The sequence below is a fragment of the Haemaphysalis longicornis genome, unplaced genomic scaffold (assembly GCF_048455015.1).
Source record: "Haemaphysalis longicornis isolate Haplotype H1 unplaced genomic scaffold, Haemaphysalis longicornis Haplotype H1 scaffold_5, whole genome shotgun sequence".
Lineage (NCBI taxonomy): Eukaryota > Metazoa > Arthropoda > Arachnida > Ixodida > Ixodidae > Haemaphysalis > Haemaphysalis longicornis.
The window spans coordinates 195,941,802-195,966,017 of NW_027526385.1; the positions used below are offsets into that span (position 1 = coordinate 195,941,802).

Below are 24,216 nucleotides of genomic sequence, written 5' to 3' on the forward strand. Positions count from 1 at the left end.
AGAATTTGGGTTTCAGGTTTTGCTTTCAGTGCATTTTAACATGCGGAAACGTTTAGCGGTAGTGAATACCGGACCAATATTCCTTTTTTTCGGTCATGTGGGCTCCTTCGTGAAAGTTTCGGAACCTACTTTTGTAGACAGGGGCGTGCACCCCAATGTTTGGTGCAGTATTGTAAAGCACCGACTTGGTGACAGTGTAGTTAGTAAAATAGAAAATTTCAAGGATGAAATGAGTATTGTCGAAGTGCACAGACACGAAAAAAGAACGTATGCACTGCGGGGAACCATTGCGCAGATATTCTACGTCCACGCTGTGTGTATCAGTTCCTCCTCAGCATTTTATTTACCAGTACACCGGTACACAACATCTCGTTGCTCGAGGACAACTCTTCCGGAGCACCGAACAGCACTGCACTCTAAATAGAACCTGCAATAGAATCAAAAGAATCTATAAAGCACAACCCGGGCATATTGCGCTTTGTGAGCAAGAAAACTTCTTATTCAGTCCGTTTTATTTTTCAACCATTAGGTTTCTAAGAGCACAATAATCGTGGACAGCATCAGTTCCCGCCATCATCTTCTATCACGCATGGCTTGGCATGCGGACGCACACGTAGCGAGTGTAGCATGACAGCGTGTGCGAGCATCCGCCTCGAAGCCACGACGAGTCGCTCGGCTTCGAAATATACATATATTTAGGAAGCTCGGTATGATGTCATATGAAAATCCTGCCGCCTTAAAATTGTAGTAATGGATACATGTAATGAACCAGGGTGAGGCAGCGGTGATTCCGACTATTTCAAAAAACAACGTAATGTTTGAAATTTCGCGCATGGCCTTTGATAGCTATTCCCACGTTTGCTTAAAACCTACTCCCTAATGCTAGCTTGGCGGTAACAAAAACTTGACATCCCAAAATAGTGCATGTGCGTAGATGTCATGACTATTCATAAACATCTTAAGCAAGCTCCTGCCATATTTTTATTTCACTTACCGAGATTCTCGATCTTTTTTGAACTACGCTAGCCACCCCCCTGCATTCAGACTACACCGCGCCGTAAGGGGAGTGCTATTAGTCAGGTTAATGGTCTGTTAGCAGGGCCCGGTCGCTACTAGCGTCGACGCAGCGCCCGCTGCAAGCGAACGACCGATTGTTAGGCCGCCGAAACAACGGGATAGCACAAAGGTGCAGTACTGTTATGTCAGGGCTGTTGCTGAAACCCCTACGTACGCACGTCTACCAGCACACCCAAACGAGTTTTTTTTATTTGTCACCTTTGATTAAGTTTTGGAGGTTGTATATTTCTTTGCGACCAAGTAAATTTCCTGCTCAAGTCAGTGAACTGTGTCTCCTTACTTTGCAGCCTTGTTTTGAAAATGTCTCCTTTGTTTAATGATTGAATCTTCTAGAATTAGGCTGCACAGTATGGTAAAAGAAAAGCGACTTACTGCGCACGTGGGATTGAGCGTTGTAGTGTGACTTCAAATCGCTGAAGTTGTTTAAAAATAGTTTTAGCAGTCCGTCCGTTCTGTCACGTACGTTGCAACCGGATTGACCGGGACTTGTCTGGGAACTCGGGCATTCGTCATGCTCGGGGGATTAGTTCCGCTGGCCTGCCTTCGCCATGTCTGCGCCTCCTCGCCCTTCCTCCTCACCCTTCCGCGCGCGCAGGCGCAGACGGGTCCCGGGTACCCGGTAGCAACGCAACGTACGTGACGGAATGGACGGACAGCTAAAACTTTCTAATATCTTACATACACCGTGCTCCTGGAAACGAAATGTGCCAAGAAAAGGCGTAATATCCAGTGGTTGTACGCCGTACGGTGCGGTATTGGCTACACTTTGAAGCGGTTAGGCTACTGAATCGGGCATGCATTATATTGGCAGTTCTTAATCGACCTAGGAGTGATGCACTATTGAGAATGCAGCAGAGGTACTCAGTATGATGGAGGGTGCGTTTCAGCACAGTACTGGCCTTAAGCCAAGCTCTGGGTAAACCATGGCACCCGCTATTTGTGAACCGTGCGGAGGCTAAGGGAAACGTGGCGGCAAGTTCTAATGGTCCCATTTGGTGGGCGGAATTAGTTTTTATTTATTGGCGTAACGGTGAAGCCACAAATAATGAAAGGAATTAGGCATTTGCCTGAAAAAGCCATAGCACCATTATGGAAGCAATGGAGACATTACGAACCCATAATGGTATACCAATGAAGGCATTTTTGCTTTTGCCACGCGAATTTGCTGAAAGTTGCACGGGCACGGTGCTTCCTTCAGACATCTCGTTCACACCTTAACGAAATGCATGTATTATAGAATACATTATCATCTTTACCAGCAGCATTAAACACATACGAGATACTAGCGCTAAAACCGAAGCTTTTCTTAGCCGACGGAGGCCATGGCGGGCGAACTACGAACCAATAGAAACCGCTTGTGTCTTGGAATGTACATTTAGAAAAATAAAGGAGAATTATACAATGAGGAGGATTTTCAATAGAATAGCCACATTGACGGTGCACACTTACAAAAGGCAGTGACGGCAGTCTTCACCGGGTTTCCTATTAAATCAGCAACAAGCTTCACCAGGTCACACAAGAGATTCTTCAGTGTCTCGTGTGGAGCGGTGGTGAAGAGGTCTTTGAGAATGCACTGAAATGAAGACATAAAATATCTCTACGAATAATCTTCTTTTATACACATGCATGCCTAATTAACATATCAAAAATCTTTTTTGTTCGGGGATTGGCTGTGAAAAAGTGCGGGTTGCTAGGTTTGATATGCGCCGTGTAACTAAAGAGGTCCGTTTTGTTTTTAAATGCCCTCCAGAGTAGTTTGCTCTCCATTGACTCATTTATCCCCCTATAATTTCACAAAACGACGAGTAGGCAATATACCTACACGCGTCTAAAAATGTAGACTAGCCCATGTGTACAGCATAGCGGTTATGGCAGCTGTGGGCGCAGCTCCTTTTGAGCGCGCGGAAGTCATTGTGGCAGATGTTTTGTGCCACTGCGTTTTTTCTAGCTCTAATTCCAGTTCTTTGAGCAGACAGCTGGGCTCAGAAGGTGAGTGCTTCCCAATAGACAGTGTCTTCCAACTACGTTTTCAGACTTTAGGGCGAATACCAGACCTGGCGGCCAGTTTGTATTTTGAAGCGATAGACCGTTAAACCTGTGAAAGCGCTTGAGAAACATTGACTTGAACTCTCCAATGACCCAATTAAAAAGATACATAGGAAAGAACAAGCAGCGTAAATTCTGCGCTTGCTTTTATTCTTTTCAGCGATCTCATTGGTACAACGTTCGAGAGAAGCTAAACTCAAAATAGGAGTTCGAATTCAGCAACACATGTTAAAGAGCGGGCCATGGTATACAATACAAATATCTTATTAATGATGAAGCTCATATCCACGTACATAAAGCGCATTTTATATGCGAGCTAAGCTAAAGGTGGCGGAGGAGAAAATAAGGCCGTTATACAAAACACCATTTTGAACTATTCGGTGTTATTTTAACTCCAGAGGAGTTCGATTTCTTGGGTCAGCATTTATTGCCACGCTCTCTAAATAAACAATAAATTAATATTCATTGGGAACATCAGTAGTAGCACTTTTTACTCAAATTTTTAAATTCTTTGCGGAAAGCACGGGATGCGATGACAGCACCGAGAATACAAGAAAACCACAATCGCAAATACAAACTTTGTGTGAACGAAACTAGCAAAAAAAAAGTGCTGGAATGCATGAGACTAGCATGACTCTGTTAGCTGCACCGTCGCAATTTAAAGTGATCCTGTCGTAGTTCGTTTTTTTTTGTTTTTTTAGAACATAATTAACCAGGCAAAAAAATGATGCACCCCTCCATCTAACGACACCGATCGTTAACCGCGAAATTCTTGGGGATGGAATTATCAGCTGGCCAATCCCCACTCCGAGTATAAGCTACTCTTGAAGTATTCGCCACATTTCCAGAATAACCGCAGCAACTCTCGGTATGCACTCCTTAGGCAAAACGTCTCGGTTTGGGGTCCTAGCGGCCGAATACGCCTTTTTTATTCTGTTAAGGCTGTCACCGTAGAAGCCACTGCAAGATCCGCCACCCATAAAATCAAGCTGCTTTGGCTGACAATTTTCGGGAAAAAGGTTTGTGTTCTAAGTAGAGCATCTCTGCTCAATGATCTAGTAGTTTTCTAGCGTGTGCGGCAATGGGCAGTCAATATGATAAAGCCATATGGCAGACAGTTCAAAAGGACAGTGCAGCGTTAATTAAACGGGGAAGAGGCAGTAGCCAACACCACAAGTGTCTCTGCTTAGAACCATGGAATTTTATTTAAATCGTTAGTTCGCGACAAGAATACCACAAGCATAGCCTAACCTAACTTTAACTGGTTTCGGAAGGTGGGTTGCAGAATTTCTTGCGCAGTAGGTTGACTTAAATGCGAAGAGCTTCTACGATCGCGCCGGTAAAAATTAGACATGCATCTTCACATTTACAGAAAAATAGTGGTCCGAAGCAGTTTTTTTAGGCGGCGTACTGCATGTATTGTCCTCACGTTTTAACAAATTTCACCGGTGCATCTTCACATTTACAGAAAAATAGTGGTCCGAAGCAGTTTTTTTAGGCGGCGTAGTGCATGTATGTCCTAACGTTTTAACAAATTTTACCGGTGCATCTTCACATTTACAAACAAATAGTGGTCCGAAGCAGTTTTTTTAGGCGGCGTACTGCATGTATTGTCCTAACGTTTTAACAAATTTCACCGGTGCATCTTCACATTTACAGAAAAATAGTGGTCCGAAGCAGTTTTTTTAGGCGGCGTACTGCATGTATTGTCCTAACGTTTTAACAAATTTCACCGGTGCATCTTCACATTTACAGAAAAATAGTGGTCCGAAGCAGTTTTTTTAGGCGGCGTTCTGCATGTATTGTCCTAACGTTTTAACAAATTTCACCGGTGCATCTTCACATTTACAGAAAAATAGTGGTCCGAAGCAGTTTTTTTAGGCGGCGTACTGCATGTATTGTCCTAACGTTCTAATAAATTTCACCGGTGCATCTTTACATTTACAGAAAAATAGTGGTCCGAAGCAGTTTTTTTAGGCGGCATACTGCATGTATTGTCCTAACGTTTTAACAAATTTCACCGGTGCATCTTCACATTTACAGAAAAATAGTGGTCCGAAGCAGTTTTTTTAGGCGGCGTACTGCATGTATTGTCCTAACGTTTTAAGAAATTTCACCGGTGCATCTTCACATTTAGAGAAAAATAGTGGTCCGAAGCAGTTTTTTTAGGCGGCGTACTGCATGTATTGTCCTAACGTTTTAACAAATTTCACCGGTGTCCCTGCTCTAGAGGCTCTTGTAAAGGTCGTATAGGAATTTACAGCATTTTGTTTTCGGCTGCAAGTGTTTGCTTCTACCGAGCAGAACCTGTTTATATGTAGCAGGCTGTACACGTGTCAGCCATTTTTTAGGCTTGTGTATGTACCGAAGATAGCTTCATAAAATGACTGGGCCCTCACTATACGGTATTCGCGCAAATGCCGATTATTTCCCAGGAATTAAAAATTTAGCTGCTTAGCATTTCTTCCTGGCCTAGCTTATTCTCGTTTCCTACTGGTGATCTTGTTATTATGAAGCAAATGTATTAGAAATATGCACTTACCCCAACAGATTTAACAAGGGACTCGAGAACTGACACCTGAAATTAAGGTCATACGTTTTAGTGAACGGCATTCACGCACAGGAGCACTCAGGTGCACCATTGTAACCTTGCATCTGTCAGTCAAGAACGAAACGAAGAGTTTTTCACCGATCCTCAGTTTTTCTTGACTGAAGAAATTTCCGCAACTGGGAAGTACCATTGCACTAACATTGCTGCTATCCCACAGGCGGCTTAACAAACCAATAGTCACGCAGCCAACAAGAGAATGTGGCTATCGAACCTCTACGGTGTTATATAAGGCTTGTTTACATCAACTATTGGAAATAACATGTTTAATGCTGCCGACAACTTTCTTGAAAGTAAGATACATTAGATGAGTCATGGGGGAAGAGTTTTAGCTTTGTATGCGGCTACACGCAAACCAAACGTGAAACAAGTGTCGGTGAAATATCTTGGGAAGTGGCTAAGGTCACCCAATGAAGGTCTTATCCCTTGCCGCCGCACGGGATTCGTGGTGCTGTGGGGAGTATTTAGTTCCTAAAGGATTCAAGCCATTTTATGATGCTGCATTTGCTTTTTGCTCTATTTTGGATATTTTAGAGCCCGCTCAAGACTGGAAGGATCCAGAACAGGTAGCGTATGAAGCACTGTTCGCTGCATAGTCGAGGAAACTGAGGATTTCAGGCTCGTGATAACGGCCAGCCTTTCTATGTGCATTAGAAATGAAAAGGATTGCGGGATAGTTGAGCTCTCCTTATTATGTGATGAAGGCTAAAACATTACTGCGAGTTGCTTGACGTGACAACTCCATATTATGCACTAGGGAGGGTCGAATGTCCTTACGGGTCCTTCTATTATCATTGCCATGTCATGTTTGCAGGACTAATGAGACATTTAAAGAACCAAGCTTTATAACTGTTCTACGGTATACACACACACACACACACACACACACACACACACACACACACACACACACACATATATATATATATATATATAAAGGCAGAAAATAAGGGTTGGCAGTCAAGAAAACCTCAGAAAGCAATAGGGAGGATATGGTAGGTCAATGAAACAGATAAAAAATTTGGAAAGAGAGAAAGTGGAGAAAAAATGCCCGTCAGGTGGGATCCGAACCCACTATATGCTTTAGAGCTGCCTAGTTAAGGCGCCAAATTTCCGTTCTATATGTTGTCATCTCACATTAAATTCTGAACTTGCCGGTGAAAGTTCTCCATGGCTGGTAGTGCCGCATAGTAAGAAGACCGCAACCTTGCAATGAGTAGGATTCCCCGCAAGGATTGGCGCGGTGTGTTGTGAACTATTTAGGCGGAAACAACGTTTTCTTTGGTAGAAACGTAACCCAAACGAAGAATAGTTTGTAGAATTTTGTACATTGTAAGACTTATTTACAGAAATTTTCAGTCTCAATTGATTCGGAATTCATAGTTGAGACACTAAAAGGCAATCACGTAATTGGAATACTCATCCTCCGTTGGCGTGGGCTGCAGTACGCCCGATGCAACCTTATCTTCCGGAATATCAACTGAGTAGATGAAGTAGGTACTCACATCAATGGGTTTTCCCTGTTCGCATAGCTTAAGGGTTTTGTCAAGGCACTGAAAAGAGAACATTTTGTGAGTCCAAGAAATCAGAAACCATGAATTAATTGCACGCAGGATACGCAAGTGCCTTTCACGAGAAATGAAATATTTGTGGAGTTCAGTCGATCGCGTGGCTGAAGGACGTCTCGCAAGTCTTGAGTAATCCTGGCCACCATATTGCCGTTATATTTTGAGCTAAATATGTAAAATTTCTCCATTCTATTCAAAATTGAGTAAGACGCGTTACACTAAGCATTAAAGAGCGCCAGTGATTTTTTCTTCATCTTGAAATCACACTGCACGTGGTGATCAAGCACGTGATCTTGGGGTTAAACAGCGCAAAATACAACACAATAAAAAGCACTATGGTTCTGCTTGGGTACTGCGGAGCTGTTATCGAAATCTCCTACCCTCAGTTACAGAAGGATGAGTGCTGATCCGAACATTTGCGGTTCATTTGCGCCAGCTGTTTCATGCCTGCTGTTCCTAGTCATGGACCAAATAGAACTAAACCCGAACAAGCTTTCTTAACACCGTAGCAGCTCGGCTGATGCACTAAGAGCAAGGACGAAAACTTCCAAACAAGATTTTGCCCAAATCATCTTGAAAAATGAATGGAAATAGATAAGCATAGTTTTAAACAATACAATATTTACCTTGCCGAAGCTGTTTGGGATCCCGATCTTAATTTCACCTTCACAGGTGCCGTTTGCAATGGTTTGGTTCTCGTCGCTTTGCACTCCATCCAAATACTTTTCAGCAAGACGTACAACTGCAAATACAAGTTTTGATGGGATGGCGTGAAAAACACTAAAGCATTCGCGTTAGGTCTTGTCAGGCGAGCTATTCCAAAAAAAGTCTGCAATCATGCGGCATCCTGATGTGCGGGAGTGTTTTAGTTTTCTAATGTAATTATATATATTAGGTAGTGAATAATTATCTACAGGGACAAACAAATAAATCCATAAATAAATAACTTGTATTTCGAGCACTTTTGGTTTCAATTCCGAGGTCGACCATGTGCTTGGTCAGTTCGTTGTCGCTCCCATACATCCGGCTGACTGCCCACTCCATGTGTCTGTCTGTATGCGTGGTGTATACGCTTCCCATGTCCCCTTTTATTGTTCTTGATTTTATTGTCGCACAATAACGTCCGTCTGCGCATCTGTACAGACGCACACACTAATGACGTGTCAGTGCCGAAGCAGGTTTCCAGCGATGTACTTCAAAGTAATTAAGCATTACCTACATGGGTATATTCACACTTTTCGAGGCCACACAGGATGGCGCGAGCAGTGAAGCGGGAAATACGACGGGAACGTATCACGCTTATAAAGAAGAAATCTTCAAAGTAGCGTACGCGAACTTAAAGATAAAGTTTTCTGGACAGATCATTTGCATCGACTCCTGGATTATGTCATCGGTTTTCTCGTTTCTCTTGCGATCATGGGTCCTCTTCTTCGCCAAACGCGTCGGTGTGTACGAGACATCGTCTCTCTTACGGACGTGTATCATTTCAATAGAAACAACGTAGTTCCTTGCGCTAACCCGCCTTGCCTCGTCATGTTCACTCCCATTACAATACCGATCTGCTCGTAACCACACTTTTTACCTTACGCGGTTAGTCAGCGCGTAAGGCGTTGTGCTGCTGAGCACAGGGACGCGGGTTGAATTCCCGGCCGCGGCGGCCGCTTTTCAAATGAAGGCTAAAAGCAAAAACTCCCGTGTGTTCGAGATTTCGGCGCTTGTAAAGATCCCCAGGTTGTCAAAATTAATCCGCAGCCATTCACTACGGCGCCCCTCATCGCTTCTGTAGCTTCGGTGCATTACACATCATATTTATATTCAGTGACCATAATTTAAATCTGCGCTGGCGAACAACCTTGCAAGGGTGGAAAAAGGCTAGATTTTTTTGCGCTCTCCTCAAAAAACGGCTCTTTGACTTGTTTTACACTCCAAGTTACAAAATGTCTTTCCGATTGGTTTTCTAAGACGTACAATACCAAGGTCACACGGGCTACTTGAGAATGGGGAAAATACCAACGGAATTGTTTAAACCAAGCCAAATAAGTGTGTGACGGCGGTTTTTCCCAACAGCCGTTCTCTAGAGTGAATAATGCAAATCTGGTGTTATCTAAATTGTGCGCAAACCACCCAGTGAAAACTGCAGTGCATGTTCAATTAAAGGCAATAAACATCGCAAACGCAGTTTGCAACCATGGAATAAAGCACTAATTTAATTACGCTACATGGCACAGCCAATAGAACTGTCCAGTGTAACAATAACAAATAATAGTCACAACTTACAGATAACCAAACATCATTTTTTTTAAATGTCGTCGCATTATTGAGGACAAATCCTCCCCCCTGCTACTATTTAGTCTGTACGGGATACATAAAGCATATTTTTAACGGCACGCAAGACGTTAAAGCCTAAATTTTCAAAAGTTGCGACTAAGTGGTAAATAATAGTCTCAGTTTACCTTCTTTAAAAGCACCGAATTTTTAGGTTGAAAAATGCTTTGACTTAACCTACCTCCAGGTACAAGCTTGCCGATTAGGGCCACGAGGATGTCCTTCACCGTCACGAAGAAGGTCTTAGGAGTGAGGTTGTTGAAGAGGGAAGTTACAGTGCACTGAAAAGCAAGCAGTCGTCATTTCTAGAAGCCAATGTCTTCATAATTCCGCCTTATAAGTTGAGAAAGCAGGAGATGCTTCAAATAATGTGAGAAAGGTACAGGGAACCACGTGTGTGTAAACGCGAAACGTTACAACTTTGGGAAGGCAATAATAAATGTCATCACAGCTCTAACTGGGCAAGCAGAAATTTTTTGTGCACTCTGTGGTGCCTGCGCTCATTTCGTCTTTCAAAGTGCAAGGAATTTCTCTTTTGGTGCGCCTTTTGTAGTAGTGAACACGGTGACGCAGAAACAATAGGTTGGTTGAGTTTGTTTCCTATATTACATGAAAAAATACGCTCAAGCGTCTTCGCTAAGTGCTAAAAATATCGCTTTTAATTAAACATGATGGGTGTACAAAGCTGCACCCAAAAAGGTGTGGGGATACTTCGTGCCCTTTACACGTGTTATGAGCGAAAAAATCGGTGTGAGTTTGTGTGTTAATGTTGCAGCCAAATGGGAATCAGTACATTGAAAGTGAGTGTCTGGCGGCCGCACCCTTCGTCATTGGTCAATCCCGTTGATTGGGTATGTTAGGACTTAGAAGGGCAACACCTGCCTTTTCCGTTGAGTAACAACGGTGGGCCCATCGCCGCCGAAACGGAGGTCAAACTACTGTTCGCCATTCTGCGAGTGTCGGTTTAAAGCATTGGACCTAAAAGCGAAAACTTATGTACAATGTCGAGCCATCCTATACTTGGTTGAGACGTAAGGAAGCTGAATATCCGCCTGACACCCAATGGGGACGTCAGAAAGTAGGATACCTGCTTTCGAGTTCACATGATGTGTCCCGCCCAATCAATACTTTCCGCCGACGCGTGACAGCGCTCGCAACAAATTGGCTTTTTTTGTACGAAGGTTGGGTATTTGTCTGTCATGTCACCACGGCATTTTTGCAGTACCATTGCTATCTTTTGCGACCACAAGTCGAGGTTTTTAGTGTGAAAATCACGGGGGGTCATTCCACAATCTTTAGGGTGCTAACAACTTGTACTTGTTGGCAATCTTTGTTATGAATTTCTCTGAATTCTTCTGTCAGGTCGCCTGGTATTCCAGCGTATTTTCGTGTTTTTTTGGTACTAGAACCGCCTTCGTTGTGTAAAAGGTTACGTAAAGAATGCCGGTATACTTTTCAATGTTTTACTTGTACTTTAGGGGAAGAACATGCTAATAATCCGTGAATATCGTGTCATCCGCGGCAAGTAGCGCATTCTCTAGACTGCCACTTAACTGCCATAAAGATAAGTAAGGCAACAAGTGCATAAAACAAGCATAGAAGGAATAAAAAGAATATTTCCAGGTAGCACACTGTCTTACGTTCACCAATGTCATGGCACCGGGCACCAGCGTCTAGAAGAGAAAAGAAGAGCCCACAAATTGAATGTATAAATTGCTACAAGAGTAAACCCTGAATACAAAATACTCAATAATAAGTATAGGCCGATGCAATGTCATAATACCTTGATGATACAAATGTGGATAAGTAATTTTCAATTGAAGTGCCTCGTCGAATTTTTGCTCAAACACGCCGGAAGGTTCTCCCAAGCGTGCAGAATATTCACTACAGTTATACAGCTAACTAATAAGACATCAACTGTTACTAACATGCAATATCTGAAATATCGTCTGAGCATAGTTACGAGACGGGGACATTACCGACGAACATGACAGAAGACACACTTCTCCGTTTTCATCGTTACTTCACCCAGTGGACTTTTAAGAGTGGATCCCTTGCAACTCGTCCAGGTGACATAATTTTTTTACAATACTACATTGGTGAGGCAATCGCAGTTTTGAAGTACATAAAAATCTCTAATTCTAGTCTCGCTAGAACAAGTATAACATATTGAAGAGAACAATTTGTTTAGTTCACTTACATTTTCATTTTTGCACAAATCAAGGTTGGCTTCCAGACACTGAAAAGCGAAACAAGTATTTGTAATAAATGATAGCATTTTACGGTATAATTCCACTCTTTACTGTAAGGAAGAGCCTCTAATACGTAATTTTATTCTATGGTCTATCTATGACAAAATTATGTGATTAAAAATCGTGTTCTACGAGTCGTTGTGTGTTATGGATTCTGTTTTGGCATTTAAGATTAGGTACTCTAGACAGGAGAACCGATAACTTTAAATCGGGTGGACAAAATAAGATCAAAGTCATTACAAAGCACTCGCTGTAAACGTCACATCTAAGATGCTTTTTTTGAAACCATCATTCATACCGATCACTCGGCAATAACAACATATCATATGTACCAGAAAGATATTCATACCTTGCCGATTCCGAGAACGTCTGGAAGCGTAACTTCAATGCAAGGGCCGTTTTCAGTCGAGGCCGTTTCTGTACTGCCTGCAGTTTCTGTAGAGTCCTGAGTGCTGTCTTCAGGCGTGCTAGAGGTATCGGTATTGCCTGTCTCTCCTGCACTTTCACTACCTCCTCCAAAGGTCGTCTGAGAACCAGTAGCTGAACCATTTGTGTTCTCTGCATCTTCATCACTTCCACTATTTTCTGCAGAGGTCGTATGGGAACCCGTAGATGAACCACTGGTGTTCTCTGCATCTCCTTCACTTTCACTACCTTCTGCCGAGGTCGTCTGAGAATCTGTAGACGAACCATTAGTGTTCTCTGCATCTCCTTCACTTTCACTACCTTCTGCCGAGGTCGCCTGAGAACCAGTAGACGACCCATTGGTGTTCTCTGCATCTCCTTCATTTTCACTACCTTCTGCCGAGGTCGTCTGAGAACCAGTAGACGAACCATTGGTGTTCTCTGCATCTCCTTCACTTTCACTACCTTCTGCCGAGGTCGCCTGAGAACCAGTAGACGAACCATTGGTGTTCTCTGCATCTCCTTCACTTTCACTACCTTCTGCCGAGGTCGTCTGAGAATCTGTAGACGAACCATTGGTGTTCTCTGCATCTCCTTCACTTTCACTACCTTCTGCCGAGGTCGCCTGAGAACCAGTAGACGACCCATTGGTGTTCTCTGAATCTCCTTCACTTTCACTACCTTCTGCCGAGGTCGTCTGAGAACCAGTATACGAACCATTGGTGTTCTCTGCATCTCCTTCACTTTCACTTCCTTCTGCCGAGGTCGTCTGAGAACCAGTAGACGAACCATTGGTGTTGTCTGCATCGTCACTTTCACTACCTTCTGCAGAGGTCTCCTGAGAACCAGTAGATGAACCATTGGTGTTCTGTACATCTCCTGCACTTTCGCTACCTTCTGCAGAGGTCTCCTGAGAACCAGTAGATGAACCATTGGTGTTCTCTGCATCTCCTTCACTTTCACTACCTTCTGCAGATGTCGTCTGAGAACCAGTAGGTGAACCATTGGTGTCCTCTGCCTCTACTTCACTTTGACTACCCTTTGTGGAGGTCGCCTCAGGACCAGTGGATGTATCGTCGGTATTCTGCTCATCTCCTGCACTTTCACTATCTTCTGCAGAGGTCGCCCTAGAACCAGTCGATGTGACTGTTGTGTTTTCTTCATCTCCTTCATTTTGACTGCCTTCTGTGGAGATCGTCTTAGGGCCAGTAGATATACCATCGGTATTCTGTTCATCTCCTGCAGTTTCCGTAGCTTCTGCAGATGTCGTCTTAAGGCTACTAGAGGTATTATCCGCGCTCTCTCCGTCTTTAGCACTCTCACTTGCGTCTACTGATGTAGTGTCAGGGCCAGTAGATGTAGCTCCATTCTTTGAAATTTCTGTCAATTTCGCAGGATCTTCCGCAGCCATCTCAGTCGATGTAGACACACCTGCTCCTGTTTTTGGATAAGAAAAACACTTCGTGTCAGTACATTTTCGGCTGTCAGGACAGTTTGAACACAAAAATGTTTCAATTTATATGCTTATGTGAGGTGAGGGGAGCCATACCTAGGTTTACCTTTTACTACTGATATGGCATGAAATGGTAACCTATAGCGTATCACCTAAAAGTGGGCTGAATTAGTGACTTGATAGGAGAAACCTTAGGCATGCACCACAAAACATCAGACAGTTTTATAAACAGCTTTTTTATGTTGATTATAGTCCCTCGATTCGGAACTCACGCAGTCAAGTTGTTTCGGAAGTGCGCAATACAAATGGCACATCAAATTCAAACAAACAAATTACAAATACCAAGCCGAGTCACTGAATTGAACAGCTTTTCACGACTGCTTCAATACTGTCGTGCTGGAGGTGCGGGACCTTCTGCGAAGACGGAGCTGCGAGGCGGATGCCAAGTACGGTAATTTCGCACCGCAACGAGGACCCGAGGACTACATTCACAAGGAGTGACAAGCCCTGCTATGATCGTTTCCACCCTCGCGAACTTGGCACATTCTGTGAAACAGATGACGTTGACGTATGGGACGGGATGTTCTACGAGTGCGTCGCTAACCACCACTGCTGCGATCCAACACACTTTCGCCGAAATTCTCCTCTACCTTAAAAATACGGCGAAGGTGTGGTTTGTTAATGAACGAGTGAAGTCTCACTAGGTCAGAAATACATAAAAACGCTGAAAGACTTGTTCAGGACGTCCGTTAGTCGGCAGCTCGCAGCGCAAAATGGCCTAGCTTCCCACGTGCAAAGCCCCACTGAACCCTACGTTGCTTATATTCAGAACCCTTTTGCTCAGAAACCCTTTTGGGCCCTTTGCCCCAAGGTTTACGGTCAAATGTCGGAGTAAGAAAAAGTGGGGCATGTTTTGCAGCGCATTGCAGACGATGCTTTCCATATTCTGGTATTGAAGATCGCAGTTCTTCAACACCAGAATATGGAAAGCATCGTCTGCAATGCGCTGCACAACATGCCCCACTTTTGCCTGATGTGGCGAGTTACTCTACATTCTACGTTCTATATGGAAGAGATCCCGCTCTACCATTGGGCACACTCCAAACCACGTCGTAGACCCACCCTCACTGCGGCCGGAGTACTCCAGGGACGCCATTGATTGGGCTAATCATGCTCGGCAGATAGCTCGCCACCAACCTTTTTCATCATAGGTTGACCGGAAGGCGATGTACGGCCGCAAACACCGCGTGGCGCACTTCGCTCCGGGATCTCTCATTCTCATACGGACACTTAACCATCGAGTCGGGATGTCTGAAAATGGCTGCCCTGCTGCTGTCGACCGTACCGCGAACTACATCAAGTAACCGATGTTATTTTCTCATCCATTTCTCCGGCAAAGTTGAGCCATGTTCCTCCACTGGGCATGGCTAATAATGGCTATGTCCAGCTATTGCAATGATGATGAATCTGTCGACCACTACTTTTTAACATGCCTATGTTTGTTACGTCTCAGACATCAGTTCCTTCAGGTTCCGCTGCGTAGTCTAGGGATAGCTCTTGCAGTGCCGGCTCTACTATCAATCGGGGATTCCGAAATGGGGTTCTGCCGCCGGGACATTTGCTCTGCCCTCCTGCGCGTTAGTGAAAATTCGAAAGATTCACTTTGTGATTGAGATTGCTCACAAGACAAAGGCCTCTCCCATTATTCTCCAATTACCCCGGTCCTGTGCCAACTCTGACCAATTTGTCCCTGCAAACTTCTTGATCTCCTTATTAGGTATATGCCATACCTTCGGCATGGCTTATTTGGTACATGCCATACCTAAAAGAACAACAACTTTTTGAGTGCTAGCGGTAGCACAGCCTTTTATCCTGTAACTAGTGTAAATACTATAAGAACAATTTCCCTGCTGCATCCTCGCCTTGAAACAATATTTTAACGCTGTGCTGTTTTTCTTTGCACCTGGCGAGGTATTAATGGCACGGCGCTGAGTACGACCTGTATTTACAGCCACCAACCTATGTTGGGGACTGCCAACACCGACATGACATTATCCAATAAAGAAGTTTGAGGTTCCCTCTCATGAAACATTCCTTGTTTCCAAGCGAAATTACCCATTGAGCTTTTTTCGTTACATAAAACATATTCGTGGATACTTTTTGTGTGTTTCCTCGACACCAGCTGTAGTTGAAGCTGCATTCACCGCTTTTTTATACCTATTGTCTCGTTTTCTTCTCTAAACCGCTACCGCTAATTTTTACCCCCGCTGTTGTTCTTTTTAGGGGGCCCCCTGGCAATAAAAGCAAGTACAAAGCGTCTACATATTTCACAGGACAAACAAGGCGCTGTCATGTTTTATGCCTGTTCTGTGCACTTCCGCTGTACGAAACCACGTAGAAAAATCAACCATAGTGGATTTAAAGTTGGGACCTAGGATTTATTGCCAGCCTTGCAGCCAATGGCGGAATCCGTTTGAGCCGAAGCACTAGGTTGCCAAGCTCTTTTAAAAACTCTGGATGTCAAGACTCCAAGAGATTCGCTTAAAGGAGAATCTAGTTGAATGAGGCGAGAGTGGAGGTTCCCGCGATTTTAACTCGAAAGAAATAAGTGGGCCACTCAAAATGAAGGCCACCGTGGGTGTCTCTAGCCGTGAAACGGGCACAAAAATGACCAACCGCGTAATGTGGGTGCAACAAAAAGAGCTTAAAAAATTAGGGAAATTGCGGAACGGATGAAAATTGCAGCGCGGGCCACCGGAACCGATATTCTTTTCTAAGACAGGTGCAGACCCAGCACTTCGGGTTCCCTGTAAAATGTAAAATAACCGTGTTGAGATGCCGAGAACGACCTTTACGATGACCCAAAAGATATCAGATCACTTTTATTTGCAAGAAAAATGCGTAGAATTGTGCTAACAGAACATCTAAAATGAAAAACATCAGCGGTCCACGAAAAATATATTAGCAATTCCGGGGCTCGAACCCAAGGTGTCCGTTATAAAACCCTCGAATCTACTGATAGACGACTTAGACGAAACAGCGTAGGTCGTCTAGCAGTTGCGTAATAAATAAGCAGAAGTGTTCCGAACGAAGCGGTTGATTTCGCTGGGAGCGCATGGGAAACACCTGCCACCGTGGGACGGAATATCGCTCTCCGCAGTGCGAATCCACGACGCAACTCCGTCACCACCACAAACGCCATGGCTTTTGTTGAGTGAAGGGGATTTTGTGAAGTCGTCGGTTCTATAGGTAGACAATAAAAATCTCCACAACCAGTGCACGAAGTAAACTGCAGAAGGGTTTGCTAGAGGGACTTTTGTCACATTGTGCTACGAATAAAACCGGCGCAAAGGACTGGACATAGTAAAAACCTAAACAACTCAGCGGCCAGGTTTTGTGGCTTCTTAGTTTGTCCGGTATTTAGCGCTGTTCTTCTTCATTATACAGTAAACGACCCTCGACGTGTAATGAGTACGAAGCTTCTTAGCAGGTCTTCAGGTTTCATGTTCTCGAAATAATTTCAAATGGGCGGACATCTCTATAACAAATACTTAGTACTATTAGCTAGTGACGATGACCGCCGTCATCGATAGCTCACTAATAATTCTCATGGTACCATCAGCTGCGATTGCAACATACTATGTCGAAGAAGCAGGTTGTTGTGTGAAGACGAAATATTACCTTTCGCATTCACTACTCATCGTTAGTGCTTCGTGTCATCGAACTTTCTAACCAATAAAAGTCATCAAACGCATCTTCTGGCCATGCTTACACCACCGTGCCATGTAGAAAGCAAATCACGAGATGTTTTATTAGGTACGCTGAAGGCTAACTCACCAAAGATTTTAACTTTAAAATGGGCTCCATTCACGCTCGTGGATGTCTGAAATAGGAGGGCTATTTTTGCGAGTGGAGACGAGCGGCACTCTATGGAGGCAAAGACACGGTGCTTTCTAATTGATAACCTGAAAATCACCAGGTACTAAAAATCTTTAGACTTCGCGGCGATCTCCACACCGATTTTAAATCTCAGGAGACGACATGTTACTGTGTAAGCGTTAAAAGGGGAAACCATTTAAAGCGACGTTGGTGTGCGGCGAGACAAGCATAACCTAATGGTTCACAGACCAGGGGAGAGGCTGACAGAGAAACGCTGTTCCATAGTGCATAATACACTGCCGCCGGGCCTCCCGTTGTTTCAGCTCGCCTATGCGCTGTTTCTGGCGTGTCTGACTCCAGCAAGGGTAGTAGGAGAAGGTTGGATGTTGCGAAGTCCTCCCTCCCCCCCCCCCCCCCCAAATGCTATGAGAAGGTGTAAGAAATCGACATGCTTTATTTCGGACGGCAGTTTCGGCAGTTGGTGCGCAAAACGGCAAAAGAGGAGCCGCGAAGTTACATAATTTTCATGTGTTCGCAGACGGTGTCAGCGAGCGTTTCGATTACTGGCGAAATAAAAAAAAAAATACTAGCAATAATAATTACGTTGCAAATATTAGCTGTGTCAATGCATATCAGCCAAAGAGACCGAAATATTTTGTGTACAGGTAAAATGTTATAGAAATCCACCCTATCCCAACTCAAGTGCGGTGCAGAACACACTCAGCCAGGACTATAACTTCTTGGTGTGAATTCCATTATGAATTTTCACATAAAGCCAGAGTTTAGGATCTTACCCCTTTCCTCAAGCCACAGATATCATCTGAGAAAAATGGCCAAGTATTTCCATTCGATCAATCATGACTGCATTTCTAAAAGGCAGCAATTTTGCCACGTGGCGTTTCTCTATGCTAAGGCATTGCCCCGTACGTCTTTGTTTAGGGACCGCAAAATCCTCGGGCTAATCGCATCGTAGCGGAGCAGTATGCGCGAAATGTTCAAACCAATATTACAAAAAATCTGAAGAATAAAAATATAAACAAATGAATAAAAGCCAATTGAAAAGAAAAGCCAATTGGTCGTTTCAGGAACGTAAGCCTTCTTACAAGCTGTGAGTGTCATTCTGATTTTTGTGGTTTGCTGATGGCCACTCGGAGATCTAAGAAACCTATAGTGATGATACGTGCTCTACCTTACACTGGCGCATTGTTGGCGAGGCATAACAAAGGCAATACATGCAATTATACATCAGATTGACCTAGCCTTCTTGGAATACATATGCAACGCAAGACAAGACCAACATTTCTTCGACACTTTGAGTAGCACCGAGATGTTTGCTTTACTTGCTCATGACTTGTATACCTCGTATTTCTCCAGTCATAAGGCTGCAGGACAAAATACCACTACTGCACATCCTATAACTTCGCATACAAAACCGCCAAAGTGAAGTGCGTTGCTGCGTGACGTGGCTTACGAATGCCCTCTGCCGTAACTTACGAAAACACAGCTCTGAAAAGTGTTCTTCTCTCATCTGCAGCTCACCACTTGCTAAAATAACGTTACAAGCAGCTGAAGAAGAAGCAGGATTGCTTAAAGTATTGAACTCAACTCACAAAACTGAGGTAATGAAAAACAGACAAAATGCAAAATCTATAATTACCCAGTGTGTAGACGACAGAAGCCGAACACAGTGCGAGCATAAAAATACCTGACGAAGAATTCATCGTGAATCTCTACCCCCAAAGCCAGCCTCAAACACGAGAACTCTGATAGAGAACGTGTAGGGTAGTGTATTCTAGCACTCGCCCCGAATATTTATAACGGGCGAACCAGGTTTTCAAGAAAGTAGTGAAGCACAAATAAAAAAGAAACTAGATGAAGTGCCACCGCTAAAAAAATAATTGAAAAGCAACACAGGTATGACATTACCACGCCTTTTTCTCTAGTTTTTTAAAACACTCTTGAGTACACCACGTCAGGGTTGCGAGTGGTGTGAAGTATTTCACGGGTGTTGCAAGGTTATTGCATAGCGATAACATCTATTGCGACTCTACTCCATCTAGGGTAGTTGGCAGCGTTTTCCTGGTAAGACAGGCCGCTTGCGAATGATTGCAATCAATCAAGCAGCTTTTACTCTTCATGTGCAATACCTGTTCATAGTGTCTTGAAACATGTAAAAGTTGCGAGGTAGCAGCGTCCATGCAATACAGCAGGTGGTTTCCTATGTGAGCGACATCGTTGCACATGTAGTGCCCGTCCAAAATACATTCGAAAACGGTATGAACGAAAACCCTTGCTGGCATTTTGAGATACCGAAATAAAACTTAGATCAATGTTTTACAGCCGACGTATAGGCAGTATACGTTCGTACCAATAAGGAACCTGGCGCCCCCCTTGAATCTCGAGGCATGGTTAAAAAAATTCTTGCAGCATTCTCGTGAATCTCAACGATCGAAATATTATTCGGCCTTGCACGTGCTTCCAGCCTGAGATTATTGTCTTTCAGCCGCAATCGTTCTATAAACTGACCTAATCAGATCACTAGAAGTGAGACGATCAGCTACTCGAGTAAATTTGCAATAAGCAACGAGTAACATTGCCCGTGAGGCAAGCTATATATCGATCCAAAACGAAGCGGCGGCTGAAAGCAAAACTCCCTTCAGAATAGATGATGTACTTCGCAAAATGTGCTGAAGGAAGTAGGTGAAGTTGCCAAACTGCAAAAGTAAACATAAAATGAGACGGTTTGGCTATGAAATATCGCAGAAAATGAGCATACACGCCTGCTCATAACTGGTTGTGCACGACCTCGTATGGCTCAACCGCTTAACATTAGGCCCTCAGACGCGAGACGTTGTTGACACGTTGTTGAGCGGTCAGGCCAGCGATACCACAGGGCGTGTGACAAACCCCTGTGTCCGGACAGGCTGTCACTAAAACTTAAAATTGGCAATGTTTAACGCACAAAACTATCACTAGAAAGGGAAGCGTAGCTGTACTACTAGAACACACTCGGACATTACGTTAGATAGAAATACTTGAGGTTAGAAGAACGGGAGAAGGCTACCTAAAGTTGAATATCGGCCAAATTATGTGCTCCGAGGACTTCAAATAAAGAAGGAGCACTGGGTGAGATTCCGGGATCCGTAAGGAAATATCAGAGAACGTGGACAAGGTTTTCAGTATTTGCAACACAGTCGGAACCGTTTCAGTCAAGCTAAACGAGCTATGCCGGTAAAAAATCTTACGAGCAGCAACATTTAGCTGCTATGATCAGGCCGTTGCGTGCTTCCACAAGAAGATTGAAGAAGCAAAGGATAATAAAACATTACGGTTACGATTGTGACGGGAGAATTTTACGAATGCTTGAGGACTTCAAAGGTGCCCATAGCCTGGAATAACCCCATTTTATTACTGATTCGCAAGGAAGGAGACATCAAAAAGCTTAGGAACTACAGATACAACAGTTTCTTCTCGAAGATATACAAAATGTTCGCGAAGGTAATAGTTAACCGTATAAGCGACAGCATATAGTTAATAACCTAGGGAACAGGCTTTGTTTCCAGTAGGAAGTCGGCCATAGGTCACATCATTGTCTGAGTCAAGTAGTCGAAAAATCTGCGGAATACCCAAGTTTTTATGGCTATAATAATATAAAAAGGCTTTTTGTTCTGTTGGACAGAAAATAAAAGATAAGCTATTGGGTGACCCATTTTAAAGGATGCTTGATAAAGTAGATAAGAATTCAGGGGTATGATAATTCTACTCTTGAATAGCAAAAAGGACCGGTTCAGATGAGGAGTGAGACCAGGGATTTCATCCGGAGCAACTTTCTGCCGGCATGTCTGGCAGGGGTTTTCAGGAAGTTTGACCGAAACAATGCGGGATTATGAATAAACGCGGAATATTTGAGCCACTTGCGGTTAGGGTAGGACCTAGTCTTCTTCAGTTTATCTGGGGCCAATCTGCGAAAAGCGCTTTAGGACTTACAATCAAAAAGCTTGATCGGGGTGTTAAAGAAAAAAGGATAAAAAATAAAAATTAATGCTAAATAAACTTGCTGGTAGCACCATCGGTAGCGTAAGAAACGATATGCTAGAAATAGTGACCGAGTGTCCCTTCGTTGAACGGGTTGTCAGGGCTGATCCTAACCACAAGAAACAAATCCCGATCAAAATGCTATAGCATGAGCTGCACTCGGCAATCAATGCCAAGTAATAAGGAGAATATCTCTATCTATAGTGAGAATAGAATACAATCAATACATACTACCGATCACCACATGCACTGCGGAAATTTAGCGACTCACTAAAGCACTATAAGGTGCTAGGTCGGTGTGACGGGCCATAAAAAGAATAATGATATAAATAGCGCTTAGAGAAAACAAACTGGCGTCCTCGATCAGCGAACAAATCGGATGAAAGATATGACAGTTCAAATTCTGAAAAAATGAACTTAGGCTGGTTCGTTTTGAGGCAAAATGATAACCGGTCGACCAGCAGGGTAACAGAATGGAGTCCGAGAGACGGGACTAGTATTAGGGGAAGACCATTGACTCGATGGACGAATGAATTAGGAAAATGATGGGGCGAGGAATCTGTTGAGGAACAGGTCCCGGGTCCACGGCTCTACTGAGAATAACGATCTTTTATTCTCTTTTTTGCCCGCCTAATAATGGCGGTTCCTCCCTCGGCACGCCTTCTTCGTCGTCTTCCGCAACATCCTTCCTCCCGCGACAATGATACGGATGCAAATACCAGCGAATGCTTTTGCTGGTCGTTCTCTGCTGGTGGGAAATTTCCTTCCATTTATTTATACTGCAGGCCAAGATGCTGCCCTTGCAGGAGAGGCAATACATAATGAGTAAAGTAAAAATATCGCATGAACAGAATACAACCTTTAGCTCGCTGCAAAATGTCTAAATTGTGGCCTCAGTGCAACAACCATAAAAACATCCCGGATGAAATCACAGTGGATGAACAACAGCACACAAAAACAGGCAACCATTAAAACAAAGGAATACTGCTTCCAACATTGGCTTAGATTATGCTAGTGCTTGAAACAAATGATTTTCCAATCCATGTGCGAGTTTGCCGATTGTGAAATGTGTAGGGAGGGGGAATTCCATTTGTTAACAGCACGCACACGAAGCTCTTCACGTGAGAGTTTGTTTAAGCAAATATTGGACTACGGGAGAGGGTGTGTCCATGTCTTGTTCGTGATGCATTTAAAAAGCGACATAACGAGGGAGTTGAAGTCCTGTTTCTTCATGTATGATGGTTTTCAAAAACTGGAACCACTCATTTTCGCCTCTCCTCTCGTGAAGGGATTTTATTTCTAAACATTTGTAGGAACGGGTGAACCTCTGCTTTATATTTTCCGAAGACAAATCTAGCCGCCTTCTTTTCTCCATGTTCCAAACTTATGATGTCCTATTCATAGTATAAGGGTCCAGGAAAACAGCCGCGAATTCGAATTTCGATCTCACAAAATATTTATGCGCTGTAATTTGGACGTTTAGCGGAGCCTTTCTGAGAAGAACCAGAATTTGCGCCACGTGGCTGTAAAGGTAATTGAAATATGGCCTGACCACGAGAATTTATTTGTCAATGTAACGCCTAAATATTTGTATTTTTTGAAGTGAGTTAGCGATCTGATATGGATACTTATGAGGACTTAGGAAAACACAAGAAAAAGAAGCGTAGGAACACAAGCAGATAAAAACACTCTAGGTTCTTCTTCTCGTGTTACTCACAGCAACACAGTATTTCAACAGTTATTTCCAAGCCTCAAACTTTGCACAAATCACAAATTGCCGCAACAAAATTATGAATATGGATGTGTTCACTTCGTGAAGATATTTTTCGGAACATAACACAGTTATCCGCAAATAAACTAACATACACCTCATCAGGGATATTTGCAATTAAACCACCCACAAACATCAGAAATACAAGTAGCCTCAGTAAGCTGCCTTGCTGTACACCCGAAGTTACCTGTCGAAAACCAGAGGAACATTTAAGAATACCAATGATGTCAAGGTTATGGAATTATGTTCTGTGGTGAATCGTATCGAACGCTTTACTAAAATAAAAAGACCATGTTAACCTGTCCAGAGGAATCGAGAACTTCCGAGATTTCAAGATGTGATCCTAGCTGAGTCGAATCAACAATTCGTTTCTGAAACAATGATATTGTGGAGGCAAGACATTGCTATCTGTACCATACTGACGAATAAAGCCCACGACATCATCTTGTAGTAGTTTACTGGAAGTGCATTTAATGAAAACTGGACGGTAACTTGGCCCCGTAACGTGGTTGTCCTTTTTATGAATGGAAGTAACTCTTGTCTCCAGCCATTAAGATGGTACCTGTGCTGAATGTACACATGAATACAAATATCTGCTCTTCGCGCCCACATAAAAAGGCGTTCGGAGTATTCTCCGGACCTTCAGAATTCCTAACATAAACACAAAAAACATATACAAAACACCTTTGCGAGAAGTTGTGGTATGGCGTACAAAACACCTTTTTTCATTGCGTCGTGAATTTGTTGAACACAGAGAACACACTCCAAAGGAGCCATTTAGATGTTCACTGTTGGTG

The 24,216-nt window shown here is 43.5% G+C and overlaps 1 protein-coding gene across 1 annotated transcript; it reads right to left on the bottom strand.

Moving 5' to 3' along the window:
* Positions 1–318: 318 nt before the first annotated feature.
* LOC144138924 (uncharacterized) lies at positions 319–13,744 on the bottom strand. Its single transcript, XM_077671441.1, has 9 exons — positions 12,226–13,744; positions 11,825–11,863; positions 11,265–11,297; positions 9,806–9,905; positions 7,926–8,041; positions 7,237–7,284; positions 5,666–5,701; positions 2,527–2,650; positions 319–427 (listed from the first exon to the last, which is right to left on the bottom strand). The coding sequence occupies exons 1-9, from the start codon at positions 13,690–13,692 to the stop codon at positions 417–419; spliced, it is 1,974 nt and encodes a 657-aa protein (XP_077527567.1). The 5' UTR covers positions 13,693–13,744; the 3' UTR covers positions 319–416.
* Between the last annotated feature and the right edge of the window lie 10,472 nt (positions 13,745–24,216).

Excerpts from the sequence above, each read along its gene's own strand:
- LOC144138924 (XM_077671441.1), bottom strand. The coding sequence starts at position 13,692 with ATGGCTGCGGAAGATCCTGCGAAATTGACAGAAATTTCAAAGAATGGA. Across the intron at positions 5,702-7,236 it reads AACAGGGAAAACCCATTGAT|GTGTCAGTTCTCGAGTCCCT; the intron begins GTGAGTACCTAC and ends CCTTAATTTCAG. Across the intron at positions 2,651-5,665 it reads CCCTTGTTAAATCTGTTGGG|TGCATTCTCAAAGACCTCTT; the intron begins GTAAGTGCATAT and ends TCTTCATTTCAG.